The sequence below is a fragment of the Pongo abelii genome, chromosome X (genome assembly GCF_028885655.2).
Source record: "Pongo abelii isolate AG06213 chromosome X, NHGRI_mPonAbe1-v2.0_pri, whole genome shotgun sequence".
Taxonomy (NCBI): Eukaryota; Metazoa; Chordata; class Mammalia; order Primates; family Hominidae; genus Pongo; species Pongo abelii.
In genome coordinates, this window is record NC_072008.2 from 28,970,045 (window position 1) to 28,991,437 (window position 21,393).

At 35.8% G+C, this 21,393-nt stretch overlaps 1 protein-coding gene across 1 annotated transcript in view; it reads left to right on the plus strand.

Annotated features, from left to right (window-relative positions):
* IL1RAPL1 (interleukin 1 receptor accessory protein like 1) overlaps positions 1-21,393 on the plus strand; it is a 1,383,775-nt gene that overhangs the window by 194,285 nt on the left and 1,168,097 nt on the right. The window contains exon 2 of the mRNA XM_024240664.3: positions 12,995-13,100. Coding sequence (XP_024096432.1) covers positions 13,019-13,100 — 82 coding nt within the window. The 5' untranslated portion in view covers positions 12,995-13,018. The remainder of the gene's footprint in view (positions 1-12,994; positions 13,101-21,393) is intronic.

Genomic DNA, 21,393 nt, shown 5'->3' on the forward strand with positions numbered 1-21,393 from the left:
CAGAACAGAGCCGTCAGAAATAATGCCACATATCTACAACTATCTGATCTTTGACAAACCTGACAAAAACAAGAAATGAGGAAAGGATTCCCTATTTAATAAATGGTGCTGGGAAAACTGGCTAGCCATATGCAGAAAGCTGAAACTGGATCCCTTCCTTACACCTTATACAAAAATCAATTCAAGATGGATTAAAGACTTAAATGTTAGACCTAAAACCATAAAAACCCTAGAAGAAAACCTAGGCAATACCATTCAGGACATAGGCATGGGCAAGGACTTCATGTCTAAAACAACAAAAGCAATGGCAACAAAAGCCAAAATTGACAAATGGGATCTAATTAAACTAAAGAGCTTCTGCACAGCAAAGGAAACTACCATCAGAGTGAACAGGCAACCTACAAAATGGGAGAAAATTTTCACAACCTACTCATCTGACAAAGGGCTAATATCCAGAATCTACAATGAACTCCAACAAATTTACAAGAAAAAAACAAACAACCCCATCAAAAAGTGGGTGAAGGACATGAACAGACACTTCTCAAAAGAAGACATTTATGCAGCCAAAAAACACATGAAAAAATGCTCACCATCACTGGCCATCAGAGAAATGCAAATCAAAACCACAATGAGATACCATCTCACACCAGTTAGAATGGCAATCATTCAAAAGTCAGGAAACAACAGGTGCTGGAGAGGATGTGGAGAAATAGGAACACTTTTACACTGTTGGTGGGACTGTAAACTAGTTCAACCCTTGTGGAAGTCAGTGTGGCGATTCCTCAGGGATCTAGAACCAGAAATTCCATTTGACCCAGCCATCCGATTACTGGGTATATACCCAAAGGACTATAAATCATGCTGCTATAAAGACACATGCACACGTATGTTTATTGCGGCATTATTCACAATAGCAAAGACTTGGAACCAAGCCAAATGTCCAACAATGATAGACTGGATCAAGAAAATGTGGCACATATACACCATGGAATACTATGCAGCCATAAAAAATGATGAGTTCACGTCCTTTGTAGGGACATGGATGAAATTGGAAATCATCATTCTCAGTAAACTATCGCAAGAACAAAAAACCAAACACCGCATATTCTCACTCATAGGTGGGAATTGAACAATGAGAACACATGGACACAGGAAGGGGAACATCACACTTCGGGGACTGTTGTGGGGTGAGGGGAGGGGGGAGGGATAGCATTGGGAGATATACCTAATGCTAGATGACGAGTTGGTGGGTGCAGCGCACCAGCATGGCACATGTATACATATGTAACTTACCTGCACGTTGCGCACATGTACCATAGAGCCTAAAGTATAATAATAATAATAATAATAATAATAATAATAATAATAAAAAGAAAAAAAAAGTAAAAAAAAAAAAAAAAAGAAGTTGAGCTGGGTTTCAAATACAAGGACTTTTACTCCTGAGTGTGTGCACTTAACCACTTTCATTGTATATTTCTTCAGGTCTGTCTTCACAGACAAGCATCGGCTAGTGCCAGTGATTTTCTAGACTATATTGGTCACGTTAGGTGACTCTAGATTTTGCAAGGGATGATTCCATTAGTTTTTAATGACCTTGATTGAAGCCTTTTCCTAGCCACTATTCCCCTAAGATGGGTAGTTTCTCTGCTTTGCCAAATCTGAGAGAAAGACCTAGTGTCTCAAAATACATTTAGTTGCTCCTGTTGATGATAATGTTATGGAAATGGACTTTTTCTATGCACCTTTGCAGTTCCACTGATCTCTTGTTTAGCAGCCTTTACAGTGTCTGTATATTGTTGTTCACTTGGTTTCTGATTAAAACCCCATGATACTAAGCTCTGACTAGAATACGAAATCTAACCCGAACTAGTTTATCATTATTTCTTTTGTTTAATTTCCTTTTTAACATTTTATTGAACATTGACAATTATACTTGTATATATTTATCAGGTACAGAGTGATACTGTTGTGTGTATATATATATAGAATGTGGAATGATTGAATCAAGCTAATTAGCGTATTGCTCATCTTAAATACTTATCTTGCTTAAACTGTAAAAAATACTTTATCTTAAAGCATTTATTGACTAACTTGATTTTAATAAATGAATGTAGTATTAAGTATAATTTAAAAAAGAAATTAAAACTTGACTTTCATAAAGATATAAAATGAACTTTTGTCAAAGTTTTATTTACATCACTGATTAATGAGGGAACTAGACAAGATGTTACACCTGACTTGATGGAGTTGTCAAAGAACCACAAATTTATATGCAATAAAGGAATATTGAACTCAATTGAACACAGCATGTCTATCCATAGAGCAATAATCAATTGCATTGTGCCAGACACAATTAATAAGCATTTCTATGGATAAGAATTATTTGCATTGCTATTAGCTTTCTAGATGTTCACTGTATCTTTACAGAGATATAAAATAGCTTTTTCAAAAGCAAAGTTACACATATAAGATCAGATAATTCCCAGAGGCTCCAACTTTCCATGGAAAGGATAGTTAATAATCTCTATTGCTCATTTCAGATTCTCAAATGTTTCCTTAAAGTAGTATTAGGTGGATACATTTACAGGCATATCTCTTCCACAGTATACATTTCATTCTTTCAGTCACAGTGTGTGTGTATGTATGTATGTGTGTGTGTGTGTGTGTGTGTGTCTGTCTGTCTGTCTGTCCAGAATCTATTTTAATTAGATTCAGATTGCTAACCTGGTGTTTTTTCTTAGTGATCCATTAAAGTGAATCATATGGTTGAAAAAAGTGGAAATTGTTGCAGTGAGAAAATATTTTGCACAATGTGGTTTATCAGGATAACTCCTGGATTTAGAAACATATGGCTTTTACTTGTAGAATTAGAATTATAATAAATCATTCAGATTCTGGAAAAAAGTAATATAATTTGACCCTTTAAAACCTTTTCTAATGAAATTTTAAAGAGGCATAAATACATACATATTTTTGTAAAAAACAGTGCATGTTCTTTTTTTTCAAATTAGGGAAACATATAGCAATGTGGAGGAGAGCCAAAATCAGTATAATTATTTATGATAGCCAGCTCATGTGATCTGCTGTGCTGTAATTTTTAACTCATTTTTCTATTAGTGATAATATTATTCATACTATGGATAATTTTCTCTATACAGCATTATATTATGCTTTCATCTCCTTTCCATGTTATTTTGACTATTTTTCCAAATTATTAATTTCAGAAGTGTTTGTGAAAGCTAAATAATATTCCATCTTACAGGTATTCTCTACAATTGTTACTAGTCCTCTATATTAGTCAATAGAAAATTTAATAATTATCTCTTTACATAAATCTGTCTGGATTAATGAATATTTAAGGTGGTATATTATTTACCTATTTTTACATAACAAATTACCAAAAACTTAGCAGCTTGAAACTATACAAATATATTATCATGTAGTTTCTGTGGGTCAGGAATCTGGGCACAGGTTAGCTGACTCAGTTCAGGGTCTCACAAGTGTGAAATCAAGATGTCATCTGGGTCTTGGGTCTTAGGTCTTATCTGAGACTTGAAGTCCTCTTCCAAGCTCTTACGGTTTTTTGCAAAATTCAGGGTTTTTTTTTTTTTTGTGGTTTTAGAACTGAGGCGCTCAGCTCCTAGAGGTTGATGGCCATTCCCTGTCACATGGCTCTCTCCATGACATGGCACTTTCTTCTTGAAAGCCAAAAGGAAATAATCTCTGCTACTTCTTTTCTCTAACCTTTTCTATCTCTAACCTCTAGAACCTTTTTTAAAAGACCACCTGATTAGGCTGGGCCCAACCAGGATAATCTCCCTTTTGATTAACTTAAAGGCACCTGATTAGTGGCCTTAATCACACCTACAAAATCCTTCTATCTTTGTTATATAATATAACCTAATCATGGGCATGATACCTATCATATTTATAGGCCCCACCCAAACTTAAAAGAAGACAGTTCTACAGGGCATGGACACAAGGGAGTGGAAGTCTTGGGGCCCATCTCAGAATTTTTACCACTACAGATGGATTTTTAGAAGCAGGATGATTGATTCCCAGTGGTTAAGTATTTTAAAGGCTATATATTGAGAAATTGCTTTCCAGTAAAACTGTACTAATATTCACTCCCATCATCAGATTATCAGCATACTTGTTTTACTATATCCATATCGACATAATACATTGTCATTTAAATAACTTTGATTACTCTTTTCCTTTCTCTATAATTATATATGTATGAATATACAAAATTACAATCATGGCGTTTTTGTGTGAGAAAATTTTATTTTTATTTGACAGATTATTTTAGTATATGCTTTTATTTACTATCAGTTTTATGACTGTAATATTTAGTGACTATATGTCTTCTATGTATTACCTATTCACTTGATTTGTTCATTTTCTATATTCATTCCCTTTGCTAATTTTCCCAATAGATTTGTAAGCATTCTTTATATTATATGGGCACTAGCCTATTGATGTGTATGTTGGAAATATGTTTGCTAATTTATATTTGACTTTTAACTTTCCTTATAAAATTTATATTTTTATGTTCTAAAAAACACAATAAATATTCCATTTGAATTTTGACTAGAAGTGTATATTCCCAATTTGGAAAAATTTGACATTTTGTGTCAAAATTGATAAAGTGGTCAATATTTTAATCCTGGAGCATATTATTTGCATGAATTTATAATGGAATAAAGTTTTCTAACTTTTTGTCACCATGCCCTACTACTAATAAAAATTTTGCATTTCTCTTTTTCTAATATGTACAGTCACTGCCTAGGAATTCCAGATCAAAGCTAAATGAAAATAGTAACATTAACTATCCTTGCCCTCATTCTTTATATTAGTTTAAAGCACTTTATTTTGTCAGTTAAAAAAAAAAAGGGTTTTCTATATTTTTATAGCCATAACCATGATTTTCTATTCCTTGGACCAAACTCTGTTTCTTGAAAGTTTGGAAGTACTCATCAGTATTATTTTCTTAAATTAACATTTTTGGAGTCTATACTTTAATAGCATTTTGAGATTTTAAATTGTTTTGGGTTTACTCGTAATTTTCTTCTGTTTAATGAATTTTAGTTATTTTTATCCCCAATCATCCATTCTGTAAAATTTACAAATTTAGTAAAATTCAAAGTGTTCTAAATATTTTATGTCATTGTATATTTTATAACTTCTTCAGTTCTAATTTTGTTTATATTATTGTTCTTTTTTTTCTTAATAGATTAGAGGGAAGTTTCATCAAGTCTTTGTAATACAAAAGCGGTTTTCACAGTCTGTTCTTTAAGCACTATTGGTTTTTAACCTCCTGAAGCATATAGTCAGGACATCTTGAGAGTCAAACCAACCCTTTCCTTACCAGATTCCTATACAACTTTTCAGCTTCACCTGGTGCCACCCAGTAGGTGTACCAATTATCCCATAGTAACTGCGCTTACTGCTCCAGTAGTCTATAGGTTTGCAAGACATTCCACAGTATTTTATGTTAGATTGCTCCACAGTGAACTCCACAGTGTTTAATTCTCGGGACAATATTTAAATAAGGCACAGATGCATTTTAGATACGATTATTTGACTGCTGAGTATAATACTCTTCATCACCTTGTAGGGTAATCTGCCAAGAAGCGTATGACTTCAGATTTTTTATTGATAACTTTGGTTTTTTAGTCATATTGTGAATTAGCTTTTGGAGATCAGTTTAGAAGCTTGGTTATACGATTTGGAAGGTCAACATTCCCTTGTCAGAGAAGCGCTATAGGAATAAATGGTCTTCTGTTTAGAATTGTGTTAAAAAGAAAACAAACAAACGAAATTCCCACAGAGTTTTGTCAGGGCCAATTTAGAAAAAAATTATCTTGGTGACCTAAAACTTGTTTTCGATGATCTAAATATATCCCCCTCCCTACTCCCCAACTCATATTGAATAGATTGTCAAGTATTTAGCTTTATTTTCATCAGTGGTTTTCCAAATGGACCATGCACTCTTTCTGTCCTACTCTACCTGTAATCTCTTGCCCACCATTTATTTAACCCTTCCTACCTTAGTCATTAATGAACTCCCTCTTCTGCTTCCAGAGTCAGCCCAATGCCACCCTCTTCTGTGAATGTTTTCATGACCTATCCAGGCTGCACTGAGCACTTTCCATGGATTCTTGAGAAGTCGTCTCTCATAACATGTATCCCTTTGCTAAAATTGTTGATTTCCATGTCTCTCTTCCATGTAATCCTTGCCACAGTAACCATTTCCTAATCATTTTGTACCTCGGTATTTAGAACAGCATCTGCATCATGATAGGCACTCCATAATTAAAAAAAACAAATGTATATATAACTTTATAATTTGTGTTTAATTTCCTCAAGGTAGTAGCCAAAGCTTATGATTTAGACACAAGTTTCCCTGTGACTAGTTGTAAATATTGTGCCTTTTAGTAACTTATGGTTGTAGAGTGTCTAAGAGCTTCTGTTTATCCTCTCCACAGGAAATCTATCTCATAACATGCATTGCTTTGTGTAAATTGAACTCTTGGAAAAATACTTTATCTGTGTCAGGCACAAATGGATACTTCAATTTTTGATTAGAGTGAAAAAATGGTTGCCTTAATCTTGAATATAGTAATGTCAAAACTTTAAGTATTAAGTAAAATATAGCGAATCATTTTTTAGCATAGTTAATTACTACATACAAGCCAGGAGTGGAAAGAAGGCATAAGAAAAGAGCTAGCATTAAAAAATGTCTATAATTAAATGTCATTGTTAAACACTAATAGTCACCATAAAGACAAGTATTTTATTTAAGGCTTATGAAACTTTGAAGTAGGTATTTGCTATCTCAACATGTTGAGGAAAAGTAGGTAAAAACTGAAATAAATATGGCAGATACTTACGTCCATGCTTTGTAGATGAGAAAACTGGGGCTTATAAAGATGAAGTAACTTGCTTCCCTTAACATACAGTAAGGCCAATAATCCAGGTTTTTCTGATTCTAAAGCATATTCTCCCTGCTTTATAGTTAAGAATAAAACAAATGAGTGCAGCTTCCCTCCATTTCACTTCCCAAATTTACCTTTATATTCACCCATTTGTGCTTTATAAAGGAGGAGTCTCAACTTCCCCATACTAGTATCTCTTCCTTCTAGATTCACTTCTTTCCTCTGACTCTCTTTTGCCTCAGTTTACATATGTCATCCAGAATTCCCCAGTTAATCCTCAGCTTCTCTACCCTGAATTGTGGATTCCACATCCACATTCAAAATACATTGTTGCTTGTTTTGCATGTTGTTTTTGAAAAACATTCAAAAACAAGCAGATGAAACTTAGTTTCCACCTTGGACTCTTTTCATTATGCCCACTTATACTCCCATTTGTGTAATGAGAAGACTGGTCGTTAGCATCTTAACTCTGATACCAGCTGTCTTTTTTATTTCGAGACAGGATCTCACTCTGTTGCCCAGGCTAGAGTGTAGTGAAATAATCACTGCTCACTCCAGCCTCAACCTCTGGGGCTTAAGTGATCCACCCGCCTCAGCCTCCCCAGTACCTGGGACTACAGCATGTGCTACCACACCTGGCTAATTTTTAAATTTTTTTGTAGAGATGGTGGTCTTACTGTGGTGCACAGACTGGTCTCAAACTCCTGGGCTCAAGTGATCCTCCTGCCTTGACCTCCCAAAATGTTAGGATTACAGGCGTGAGCCACCAACCCAGGCCCAGATGTCTTTTTTTATTCTCACAATACACAAACTCTCCTGATTGTATCCTTAAATATCCTTGCTTGCTTATTTTACCCAATATTTTCTGATTCACACTCCCTCTGTGGCTTGCTTTTCTCACTTTTTCTCCCTCTTGATTCATTTTGCCTGTTCTATAAATATTTGTAAGCCCCAGGGTAGATGATGTGAGCCTTCTTCTCTTCTTTATCTGTACTTCCTTCTTGTTTTTCCTAATACATGTTCTTAACTTCAGCTACAATTACAGTGTTGTGTTATCTTCCATCTCTCTACTAAGCTCCTGGCTAATATTTTTAATAAACTACATGAAAGTTTTAACAGGAAATTTCATAGGCACTTTAAGCTCAGTATGTCACAAATATAATTTTGCATATTTTTCCACCCTCGTTGCCCAAAATATCTTCTGTATTTCTATATATTGGTAAATAATATCATAATAGACCTAGTTTCTCAAAGTATACACCTCAGATCCACAATCCACTTTAGAAGCTTCCTATTGATTTCTAAATCTGTTCTGTTTTCCCAGTATTCACTGTTACTGCATTGACTTACCCCCTTCCTCTTCTTCCAGTACTGCTGCCTGCTGTTTCCTTCCAGCTTCAATCTACACTATATAAAACAAGTTAGATTATTCACTTAAAAGCATCCATTGGCTCTTCATTGTCTATACGGCAAAGAATCTTAGGATTGTGTGAAAGGGAGGCAGGTCAGAATCTTAGGTGAGTTATCATGTGTGTTCTGAAGAAATGTTTCTATGACTAAAGAAATAGGTAACAAAAAATAAAGTTACATGAAATATTCTTGGATGATTAAGTTAGAGCACGAATGAAGATGTTACATAAGAAGTTGAGGATTTTTCCCTCATGCGCCTTATAAGGTTTTCCACTGACGTTTTGTCGAAATCCTACATTGGCAATGTCTATCTACATTGATGGCTTCATATGTTATTACAACCCACAAACTGTGGTCTATTTACACTTTATTCCTGAAACTTGCCATTTCACATCCTTGCTGTAATCATTTCCTATTGCTGCTTTAAGAAGTCACCACAAACTTAGTGGCTTAAAATAACCCAAATTTTAAATCTTATAATTCTGGAGATCAGATGTTCAAAATGGGTCTAAAATCAAGGTGTTTGGCATGCTTACTTTTCTTCTGGAGAATGTATGAGAAAATCTGTTTCCTTGACTTTTCCAGCTTCCTAGGGGCCACAAACATTCATTGTCTCATGGCCTGTTCTTCCACCTTCACAGTGCAACACTTGAACCTCTGACCTTTGTTTCCATCTATATATTTAGTTATTTTCTCTTTCTGAGTCTGATTCTTCTGCTCTCCTTTTGTAAGAGAGTTTGTGATTGCTTTGGGCACACCTGAATGATTATCTCCCTTCTCAAAATTCTTAACTTAATCACATTTACACAGTCTCTTTGCTATGTAGAGCAACATATTCACAAGTTCCAGAGATTGGGATCTGGACGTGTTTGGTGAGAGGAAAGGGACAATATTCTGCCTACCACACTGAGTATTTCACTCATCTTTGTCCTGGACCCAGAATTTCCTTTCCCTTAGAAAGTCTCTCCTTCATGATCTAGATGAAATACTTCTTCCCCTGGAAGCCCTTTCCTTTGACTTCACCACACCCAGACTGGAGCAGAATTAATTGATTCCTTCCTCTACTCTCTAAGCACATTATACTGAATAAATGGCAACAGGGCCAGTCTAATTAAATAGGTAAGCATTTGTTTCCTTTATTGGTCTGTGAGCCTTTTTGATTAGACTCCATTGCATTGTCTTTGTGTCCCCACTACATCATAGCAAAACATCTTGTAACTAGTATATGCTCAATAAGGGTTTATCAAATGATGGGTTTAAATATCAAAATTGAACTGCATAAAATAGCAACCATATCCAGTCTTTCATTTGTTTTTTTCCAGCTAGCATTCATTGAGCATTGGAAATAAAAAGTTGCATAAAACTCACATTTACCCTTCAGGGCCTTCCAGTCAAGTAGAAAGCTGGGATACACAGAAAACTTGATAGGGAAAGGATGTGAATATTAGTAGTATGAATTAATTGGTAGTACTTACAATAATAATAAAAGTAATAACAATTAACTGCAATAACAACAATAAAAACAGAAGTTTTGCCTGTAATCCCAGCACTTTGGGAGGCCAAGGCAGGCAGATCACCTGAGGTCAGGAGTTCGAGACCAGCCTGGCCAACATAGTGAAACCCCGTCTCTACTAAAAATACAAAAATTAGCCGAGTGTGGTGGCGGGCGCCTGTAATCCCAGCTACTTGGGAGGCTGAAAGAGGAGAATCATTTGAACCCGGGAGGCAGCGGTTGCAGTGAGCCGAGATCGCGCCACTGCACTCCAGCCTGAACGACAAAGAGAGACTCTGTCTCAAAAACAAACAAACAAAAATCCCCGAAGCTTTGATTTGTTGTTCTTTCAATGTGCCAGTGCTGTTCTAAGTGCTATGCTATATGTACTATTATAGTACTTACTTTGCAAATGAAGAAACTAGTCACAGAGAGGTTATTTGTTCCAAATCACAGTTGATAGGTGGCAAAGCTGGGATATATAGACTTTCTGCTCTTAACCATTGTGGTATGCTCATTCTGCATAAGGTTTAGTAGTGGTTTATGTGAAGCCAAATGGTGAATGGTATTGACAGGAAACAGGCAACTGGTTTCAGGTCCATTTATCCAGAAATTGAGGCCTCTTGAAATTAGTTCACCAATAGTATAAGCAATAAGAAAATATGTGAGAACCTCACTAAATGATTATGTACAGTTTGTATTGCTATTTCTGGGTGCAAATTTTGATTATGCAACAAGGATAGCAAAGCTTGGATGTCTATGGCTAGATATATTTAATCTGTTTTGCAATTTAAGACATAATAAACTTCCTCAAAGAAGTTTGCAAAGATTATTATAGATTGACCAAGATGTTAAGTCTGTGAAATTCTATGGATTTCTTTTTGTGTTCCCTAATATACAAAGTTTCAAGAGATTCAATTAAGGACCTTGATATTACCAAATAGATGCTTTCCATACATATTAATTTTAAGAAATAGAATTGCAAACTAGCCTATATGCTTTATAGAAATGAAATGAGTAAGGAAATAGTATTTTGAACAGGAGTAAAGTAATAAGATAGTTGAGCTGAAAGGTCTTGCGGTGTATAGTTGAGTCCTGGAGTTTCTTGGGCAGCGCTGATTAAAGTCACACAGAAAAGAACTGATTCTCACAGCTAACCTGAAGGCTGAAGATGTCAACTTGAAGATTTCCTGCAGCTCCAGTTAGTGTGGTGGCTGGGAAATGGGATTCGGGTTTTAGGAGTGCATGACTCAGATATGTACTTTAATGTGGCAGTTCATCAGATGTGTCTGATGAATCAGCTCTTTGGATTAGGTTTCATTTATGTCTTTATGTAAACTTAAGGTCTTTGGATAGAAAACTTAAACAGATTGTCATCCCTTAAAGGTGCTGCCATTAAAATAGATTATTTTCCATGCTATTACAAATTCACTGATTTTCTGAATAAAATGGTGATGGTGACACCTTGCCACAGGTGAATGGATTTTGCTTTTGTTTTGTGAATTAAAATGTGTTTTAACAGACTTATTAATGTGAGTAAATTAATCAATTAAAACCATTCAGAAGTATCTGAATGAGGCTCTGGGAGAACACAAAATGTGATAGTTTTGGCATTCTCATCTTTAATAAGGTTATAGTGATTGAAAGCTGGATATGATCAGTCCTCAAGTGTCTTGCAAAGAAACTTGTCCTGTCATAAGTTTACAATATATTTGAACTGTGTTCTGATTTGCCACTTTTTGAAAGTCGGTCTTTCAGCTCTACTATCTCAGTCTTATACAAAAAGAAAGGAAGCAGAGAGTAGAATGGTGGTTGCCGAGGGCTGGGACGGGATGGGGAAAAATGGGGAGATGTTGGTCAGAGGGTACAAACTTGCAGATATACAATGAGTACATTCTGGGGATCTAATGTACAGCATGTTGACTATAATTAATGATACTACATTGTATACTTAAAATTTTTTGAGAGTAGATCTTAAGGCTTACCATACACAAAAATATAGCAACTATATCAGTTGAAGTATGTGTTAGCTAACTTTATAGTGGTAATCATTTCACAATATATATGCATATGAAAACACATTGTACATTTTAAACATATCCAACTTTGTGAATTATATGTCAATAAAGCTGAGACACAGAAGGATGATTTTCTGAGGAAGACAATGTTTGTTTATTTAATTCCAAATGAAATATTTCTCCTTTAGAAATCCAAACACACTAGGTTAGTGTCCCTTCTTATATCCCTCTGCAAGCCTTATAATAGAAAGAAATGATTTTTTGGTAGCTTCATTGAGTGTTGTTTCTTCTTCTTCTTTCTTCTTCTTCTTCCTTTGTTGCTTAGGCTGGAGTACAGTGACACAATCTCAGCTCACTGCAGCCTTGACCTCTCAGGCTCAAGCCATCCTCCTACATCAGCCTCCCAAGTAGCTGGGCCTACAGGTGCACTCCACCATGCCCAGCTATTTTTTTTTTTTTTTATAGTGATGGGGGTTTTGCCATGTTGCCCAGGCTGGTCTCAAACTCCTGGGCTCAAGGGATCTACCCGCTTCAGCCTCCCAAAGTGCTGAGATTACAGTCATGAGCCACTGTGCCTGGCCATAGTATACATTCTTTTAATAAAAACAAAAGTCTTAAAATTAGCTTAAAGTATCTTTTAGAGGTTTTTGAAAGAAAATTATAAAATCACGATTAAATATTTTGAGGCATACAGTTTATGATTTAATCTCTATTGGAAAGAATGACACTGAGTAAAACCACATTCTGTTGCAGCGTGCAATGTTAAAAATGTCAGTTTGGATGATTTTTATTAAGATAAATTGTTAGTGAAATAATTCTTTTGACGGGATTGTTTCCACTTATTTAAATACAGCTAGGGCGTTTAAATAAAAAGTCCAAAACCTCAAGTGAACATAAGATTTTAAAGCATTTTGGGGGTGAGGGCTATGGAGGCATAATTTTGGTATTACCGGTTTCGATTTAACTTAGGAACCACAACATGTGGGAAAATATAATAGAAATCCTGGTTATATTCTTTCCTTTTGTGTAATTCATTGCACCAATCATGTTTGATCAAAGTTATGAAACTCTTATAATATTGCTTTCTATTTTTAAAACATGTATGTTTTTCTTCTTTTTAATCTTTGCTTTAGGGAACAGCCTTTAAGAGCTGGAAGATGAAAGCTCCGATTCCACACTTGATTCTCTTATACGCTACTTTTACTCAGAGTTTGAAGGTTGTGACCAAAAGAGGCTCCGGTAAGCAGTATTCCTCTGTTTTTTACTTGTTTTTATAGCTTAAAGTGATAGTGCTACATTTACACATGTGCCATTTGTGGAAAAGTTGAGAATGATCAGTTATCAATATTGTGGAGATATTGTAGATATTATGAGTAAATAGGTGGAGCACACTCACAGGGAATTAGGAAAGTGAGAGTGGATTCAAAAGAATGTGGCTTATTTTGTCAATTACTATGAATTGGCATGGATTCAATAGCAAAGCCTTGTATTTAGATTTCATTTTGTGGTAGGATTTTAAGTATTCTTATATAAACAGTGTTATTTAATTTTTTGCATGGAAATATTATTGTATCTTTGATGTTAACTTTTATTGTTACCATTTTGGTGTCAGCTATACTTAGGGAAGATTCTTTTTGGGGTTGTACTCCAGCTGATTTGATGAATTGCTTGGAAGTATATAAAGAAAACACTAGTGTTATTGAAGAAAATGTCATGAGGAAGCACTAATATTTTAATAGGAAACATAGAGGTAAAGTAGGATGGTAGTGAAAGGAACTACTAAATAGATTAATGTTGGCATTTATGAAAAACTTTACATGTTATCAGGCATCTTGGTTTGTAGTGGACTGTTGATAGTTCAATTGTATGGGACAATTGAATAAATACCATTATCAATGTGAAGTTGTATCTTGTCTAGTAAGTCACTAATAATATAAAGCCTTGCCATGCTCACACTATGTGGAGTCACATAATTTTTGAAGTTATAGCTTTTAGGTATAAAGGAAGAAGAAGGGTATTGTGTTTTGTTGCTAGAATTAGAATGTATTGTCTGTTAGTTCCGGAGAGCCTGTGGGAAAAAGAAGATGAGATAATGTACAAGAGGTTGCAGTGTTGTGATATAAGCAATTGCATGGACAAAAGCATCTTTGGAATGCAGAAAGGAAAAGGAATGAAAGGGCTGAGATGGGGCTGTGAAGCAACCATCTTAACCATGAGGTTAAAAGGCTTCAAACTCACTTTGGTGATATAACGAAAAAGCCCACATCAGGGGAAACAGGGAGCAGCTCTGCTCTCGTGAGCCCCTCCTGGGGATAGAGTCTGGAGGGAAACTGGGGAGGGCATTGTGCATGGACAAAGGTTTGGTGTATGGTTGAAAGTTAAAAACAATACTGAGACTGTTGGTTCTAGCATATTTGGTTATTATACAGCTGTTGTATCTGCCATTGATGTGGTTATAGGCAACGTGAAAAAAATACTGTTGCTATGTCTACACATTATTTCATCTCTTCTTCTCAGTGGATCTTTTGAATGAGATAAAACCCTAGGGCAGGATTATGATGTAGTGGTTTATGTAATTCGAATGGGTTAATGGGAAATAACATATATCTTGATTTCTTTAATTGTACTATGCTCAAGTACAATTGAGCATAACCAAGAGAGTTAGAGTAGGTAGAAAGGGGAGTAAATAGTGATGAAAGCTGATAATGTTTACAACACTGATGTTTTCTGGGATAGAAATTTACATTAAAATCACTTAACATAGGTTTTTGTGATAGTAGCTATATATAAGAGAAACACTCATTTGTGTAAGTATAACAAAATGACAATAGTTCATCCAAAATAGAAATATTGATTAATTCTTTAAAACTTTATTTTTCTGGTTATTACCACTAATTATATAAAATCTGTTTTTTTTTCAGTTCTTTCTGTGTTATGTCGGATCTATGATTTATTTATTCAAATAGAAAAGTTACTCCTTTTTAATCATAAAGTAATGGTGATAGGTCCATTCTATATAACCTCTAATTTGGGGGCAAGAAATTTTATCAAACTGGGACTTACTTTGTGTGTTTGAGAAGCATGAGAACAGAGCTAGAAACATGGGGTAGTTGGAAAATGCAAATTTAATATAAATGCAAATATTAAAATGTCTCAAAAATCTATGTTAAGTGATTTTAATGTAAATTTCTGTTCTAGAAAACATCATTGTTGTAAAAATTATCTGCTCTAAAGACTTGAGAAAACTCAAGAATCTGTCTCAAATTCAGTTTTAATTTTGTAATTATTTTAGAAGAATGGTAATAAGATGCTGTGCTAAGCTAAGCAGAAGTTCTGAGACCGTTCTCTCTTCAGTTTATGAATGCAGTTGTCACATAATTATATAATACCTTCTAAACCAAATGTGTTTTCTATCTTATAATGTAAAAATGACAAGGCAGGTACTGGGATTTTGCAGCATGCCTGATTTGTTTACTTTTCTATATGATGTGAATTAACATACCTTCCCCTAGTGTCTATATTAAGATCCAGATGGATGGAGGCTTGTTTGTTTGTTTGATTTTTGGATATTAAGTGTGCACTTTGGGAAGGAATAATATTATTCTATCCATATAGTTTCATAGCTTGGACTTATTTCAGCTGATGCCTGTTCCTGTGGCACCTTTGTTTGAGGGAAGCAGATATGTAGCTTACTGAATAGTGTCATTACTAATCTCCATACATCAAGTAGAAGAGGATTGTACTTGGCATCTTTTCCTTAAAAGATTAATGGCTCAATCTTCATACCCAGCCCAACCTATAAAACCAGCAGCACCATGGCTAGGGGATAAAAATCAATTTTTGATGTTTGATTTTATGTATTAACCAAGAGGACTTCTTATCTTTCTTCTTTCGTCTTATCATTTAATTCTCTTTTGATTCTTTATTTTATTCATCTTTTTGAAAGGTCAATAAACATGACTCAAAACCCAATGCTTTTCATGTGTCTTTTACTAGAATATTATTTTTAGTTCACTGTGACCACTAGAAAACCAGAACTAGATATTTTAATAATTAGGAACATATACAATATTATATTACACAGAGAAATATTGATTTTTTATGGCATGTTAATTTTGTATAGTGTTTACTTTAGATTAACACATATGGTCATTCCATAAAAGGAGATATTTGTTTCTCATTGACAGAACGAATTTGAAAGCAATAGGAGTTCTTATTACACAAGCTGGAAATGCATTATTTTTATCATGTTGGCTTACAGTCCCATCGCTATTAATTTAAGGAACAGATTAAATATAATAAGGCAGGCCGGGCGCGGTGGCTCATGCCTGTAATCCCAGCACTTTGGGAGGCCGAGGCGGGCGAATCACTAGGTCAGGAGATTGAGACCATCCTGGCTAACACAGTGAAACCCCGTCTCTACTAAAAATACAAAAAAATTAGCTGGGCGTGGTGGTGGGCGCCTGTAGTCCCAGCTATTTGGGAGGCTGAGGCAGGAGAATGGCGTGAACCCGGGAGGTGGAGCTCGCAGTGAGCTGAGATCGCGCCACTGCACTCCAGCCTGGGTGACAGAGCAAGACTCCATCTCAAAAAAAAAAAAAAAATTATATATATATATATATATATATATAAAGGCAATTATATCATAACATTCTTGATTGAAATATTAAAATGCAACTTTATAACATTTTGTTTTAAATATCACTTCAGATATGTACAGTATGTTATGACAACTAAGGACTCTTATCTGGTCTCTCAGGTAATGTCCTAAAGTTGTGCCTACATTTAGAATCAAGACTTTTAATATCTATGGAAGCACATATTCAGCATTCGTTACACAATAGATTTTATCCTGGGACAATTTCATACCTATTTTTTTTAGTTTTTATAAGTAGCACTTGATGAAAGAGGCTAAGATGACCAATATTACCAATCCCCCTCAAGCATGTGAAGTATTATAGCAATTCAGTAAGTAAACATCTCAGTTGCTGTCATTTTTGGAATTCTGAAAAAAAATCCCCCACATGTAAAGCAAACGCTTGCTTGGAGAATCTTTGTGTCTCAACCAGTCGAGGAAATTTAGCTTTACATTCTTGTTTGTTGGTCCCTTTCTTCATTCCTTCCTCCCTTTTTTCGCTTTTTGTTCTTTCCTTCCTTCCTTTCTTCCTCCCTTCCTTCTTCTCTGCTAGTATGTTTATCTGCAAATAAAAAGAATTTATTTTCATATTCCCACTGTGTCTTGGTAGGACTTTTCAAACTATAAAAATATTATTATTAGTCTGCATGGTTGAAGTATTTGAAATGTTCCATCTTTACAAGGCCATTCAAAGAGGTTAGCATAATCTTTGTTAATAATAGCTATTCTTAAATATATACATTTTAAAATGGTGTATAAGAAAATCTGGAGTAAGATTTGGGAGCAGGGAAATAGTATAAATAGTCGAAGGACTGTTATGGACAAAGTATGACTATAGCACTTTGCGGGAACTAAAGTGTGAGTTATAATTTGCCTGAAAAGTTTGGGATACTGAAGAAAAATGAAGCTAGAGGGGTCTGGATGTAGAAATTAGATAAGAGAAGGGGTTCCATGATGTTTTTCTCTCAAAAAAATCCTCCGAATATAAGACGGTGAGTGCAAGGACCATGATTAATGTATGCTTATAATCTCTACAGTGCCAAATATGCTGTTTCAGAGTCAGGGTTCAAGGAAATGTCTTAATGAATTAATGACTGCATGAATGGTTGAGTGAGTGGTTTTAATAATCAGAGTTACATCAGTGAGGATGCTACAGGACCAAAATGGTATTAGAAAGATAAAGGTAAAATTAAATAGAGGCATTTAAGAAAAATGATTTTTTTTCTTAAAGAGCAATCAGTATAATGTATAATGTGAGACTACTGAAGCAAAAGATATAACCCAGAATAAGCAATATCTAGTACATGATAAGAGTTTAGATGAAGACAATGAACCTTTACAAATGGGAAGTGTTTTCATGGGCTTGAAATGCAGTTCAAAATCTGTTAAAGGGTAAGGAAAATGATTCTTCAAGTATTTTTCTATTGGAATTCTACTACATTTAGTGCTGCTTTAAAGAAGTACTAATGTCATTGTGCAGAAGTTTTGAGTCTAATGGTATTGTTCCATAATGGCCATTATGAAAAGGCTGTAGCTCATGATTACTAATACAGGATAAATAAGCAAGTGACTTCGGTGTAGGAAAAAAGTATTCACAGTTATTAGACCATATGGAGAAGAGTAAGTGGCTGCATTACCAAAAAGCACATGTTATTATAGGAGGAATTTAATCTATATAAAAGCTCCCTAAAGCATCCAGCTATTAGAGAGTAAAAGGGTTACCAAAAGGAGTTGATCTTCTCTTCATTCTAGAACCTGACAGGGGACACCTGTTTGTGTAAATGATTTAGATGCAATTCTTCTTGACAGCAAGAGGAAGGCAAGCCTCAAGAGGTTTTCCTAAACTTGTGACTCTAGGCCCAAATAATTTATAAAAGGTAAGAGTAGTGAAATAACCAAAGACACAGTTTCAGTTCTAATTTTTGTGTTGTTACATATGGATATTCATTTAAGTAAAAGAAATTATACTACTGTGTAAATAAAGTGAGATTTAACTGAATAGGAATGAGAAAGTCCAGTGGGGGTACTTCCATCTCATGTCAATGTGATTTATGTGCAGCCACTCTCTTGAGCATTCCTGTAAGTCAATGAGCTTAATTTCACATGATTAAGAGACAGCCTAGTCCCCCAGCATCTACCTTTTATTATGTTACCGTGTGTGTATTCTCAGTTTGTCAAATATGTCAAAAAAGATAAGGTGTTTCTCCTTATTTTCCTTTGGGGTAGCTTATAAGACCAAACTTCTGGGGCTTTGTTTCTTTACCTTTTGAAGTTAAAAAAAATGCACTTTAATTTTTTCTCAGGAAAAAAAATTCTCCTATTTGTTGTAATTTTTACAAATTTTGAAATTAGATCTAGAGTGATTTTAATATTCCTTTGAAATTATGTCCTTAAATAAAATAATAGTCTAACAAAAATGGAACTTGCACCTAACAAACAAAATAAAATTAGCCAATATCTTTGTTTAGTTATATCTATGTTCTGTTATACCTATACTCTGTTATACCTATGAATTTCCTCACAAACTTACCCATTCAGTTTTAGTTGTCAGTATAATTTTATATAGAGTTGGCACAGATGAATGCCAATTGTGGAAAATGATGCCTGCTTCATGGTGGGTTAAGGATAAAAGGCAGTATGAATGAATCTTCCAAGCTGACTAAGACTTCAATGAGGAGGAGAATATTCCAAGTTAATAAGTATAGTATTCCAAGTTAATCCAACTTATTACCTTGGAATTCAAACTAATTTGGAATATTATTATTATTAGTTGTATTAGTATTCCAACTTATTAACTTGTATTCCAACTTATTACTTATTATTACTTATAATAAGTAATAATATTCAAAGTATTATAAGTATATAAGTGTGGTACTGTATTATGAGGGTACAAAATAATATATTGTTCTATATATTTGATGTGAGAGGTGAGGGATAGAGGGAAGCAGTATAGAAGCTAGCAAATGGTAGGCAATTTAAGTTTTGTCAGAGAAATGATGTTTGTATTAGTCCATTTTCATGCTGCTGATAAAGACATACCTGAGACTGGGCAATTTGTAAAATAAAGAGGTTTAATTGGGCTTTCCACATGGCTGGGGAAGCCTCACAATCATGGCAGAAGGCAAGGAGAAGCAAGTCACGTCTTACATGGATGGCAGCAGGCAAAAAGAGAGCTTGTGCAGGGAAATTCTCGTTTTTAAAACCATCAGATCTTGTGAGACTCATTCACTGTCATGAGAACAGTGCAGTAAAGATCTGCCCCCATAATTTAATCGCCTCCCACTGGGTTTCTCCCATGACAGGTGGGAATTGTGGGAGTTACAGTTTAAGGTGAGAGTTGGGTGGGGACACAACCAAACCATATCATTCCACCCCTGGCCCCTCCCAGATCTCACGTCCTCACATTTAAAAACCAATCATGCCATCACAACAGTCCCCCAAAGTCTTAACTCATTTCAGCATTAACTCAAAAGTCCACAGTCCAATGTCTCATTTGAGACAAGTCAAGTCCCTTCGGCCTATGAGCCTGTAAAATCAAAAACAAGTTAGTTACTTCCTAGATACAATGGGGGTACAAGCATTGGGTAAATACAGCCATTCCAAATGGGAGAAATTGGCCAAAACAAAGCGACTACAGGCCCCATGCAAGTCCAGAATCTAGCAGGGCAGTCAAATCTTAAAGCTTCAAAATGATCTCTTTTGACTCCATGTCTTGCTCATCTGGGTCATGCTGATGGAAGAGGTGGGTTCCCGTGGGTTCCCATGGTCTTGGCAGCTCTACCCCCGTGGCTTTGCAGGGTACAACCTCCCTCCCAGCTGCTTTCATGGGCTAGTGTTGAGTGTCTGTGACTTTTCCAGGCACACAATGCAAGCTGTCAGTGGGTCTACCATTCTGGGGTCTTGAGGATGGTGGCCGCCTTCTTACAGCTCCACTAGGCAGTGCCCCAGTAGGGACTCTGTGTGGGGGCTCTGGCCCCACATTTCTCTTCTGCATTGCCCTAGCAAAGATTCTCCATGAGAGCCCCACCCTTACACCAAACTTCTGCCTGAGCATCCAGGCGTTTCCATACATCTTCTGAAATCTAGGTGGAGGTCACCAAACCTCAATTCTTGACTTCCGTGCACTGCCAGGCTCAACACCATGTGGAAGCCACCAAGGCTTGGGGCTTGAACCCTCTGAAGCAACAGCCTGAGCTCTGTGTTGGCCCCTTTCAGCCACAGCTGGAGCGGCTGGGACATAGGGCACCAGGTCCCTAGACTGCACACAGCAGGAGGACCCTGGGCCTAGCCCATGAAATCACATTTTCCTCCTAAACCTCTGGGCCTATGATGGTGGGGGACTGCTATGAAAACCTCTGACATGCCCTGGAGACATTTTCCCCACTGTCTTGGGGATTAACATTCGGTTCCTCATTACTTATGCAAATTTCTGCAGCCAGCTTGAATTTCTCCTCAAAAAATGGGATTTTCTTTTCTATCACATTGTCAGGCTGCAAATTTTCCAAACTTTTATGCTCTGCTTCCCTCATAAAACTGAATGCCTTTAACAGCACCCAAGTCACATCTTGAACGCTTTGCTGCTTAGAAATTTCTTCTGCTAGATACCCTAAATCATCTCTCTCAAGTTCAAAGTTCTACAAATCTCTAGGGCAGGGGCAAAATGCTGCCAGTCTCTTTGCTAAAACATAACAAGAGTCACCTTTGCTCCAGTTCCCAACAAGTTCCTCATCTCCATCTGAGAACACCTCAGCCTGGATCTTATTGTTCATATCACTATCAGCATTTTTGTCAAAGCCATTCAGCAAGTCTCTAGGAAGTTCTAAACTTTCCCACATTTTCCTGTCTTCTTCTGAATCCTCCAAACTGTTCCACCCTCTGCCTGTTACCCAGTTCCAA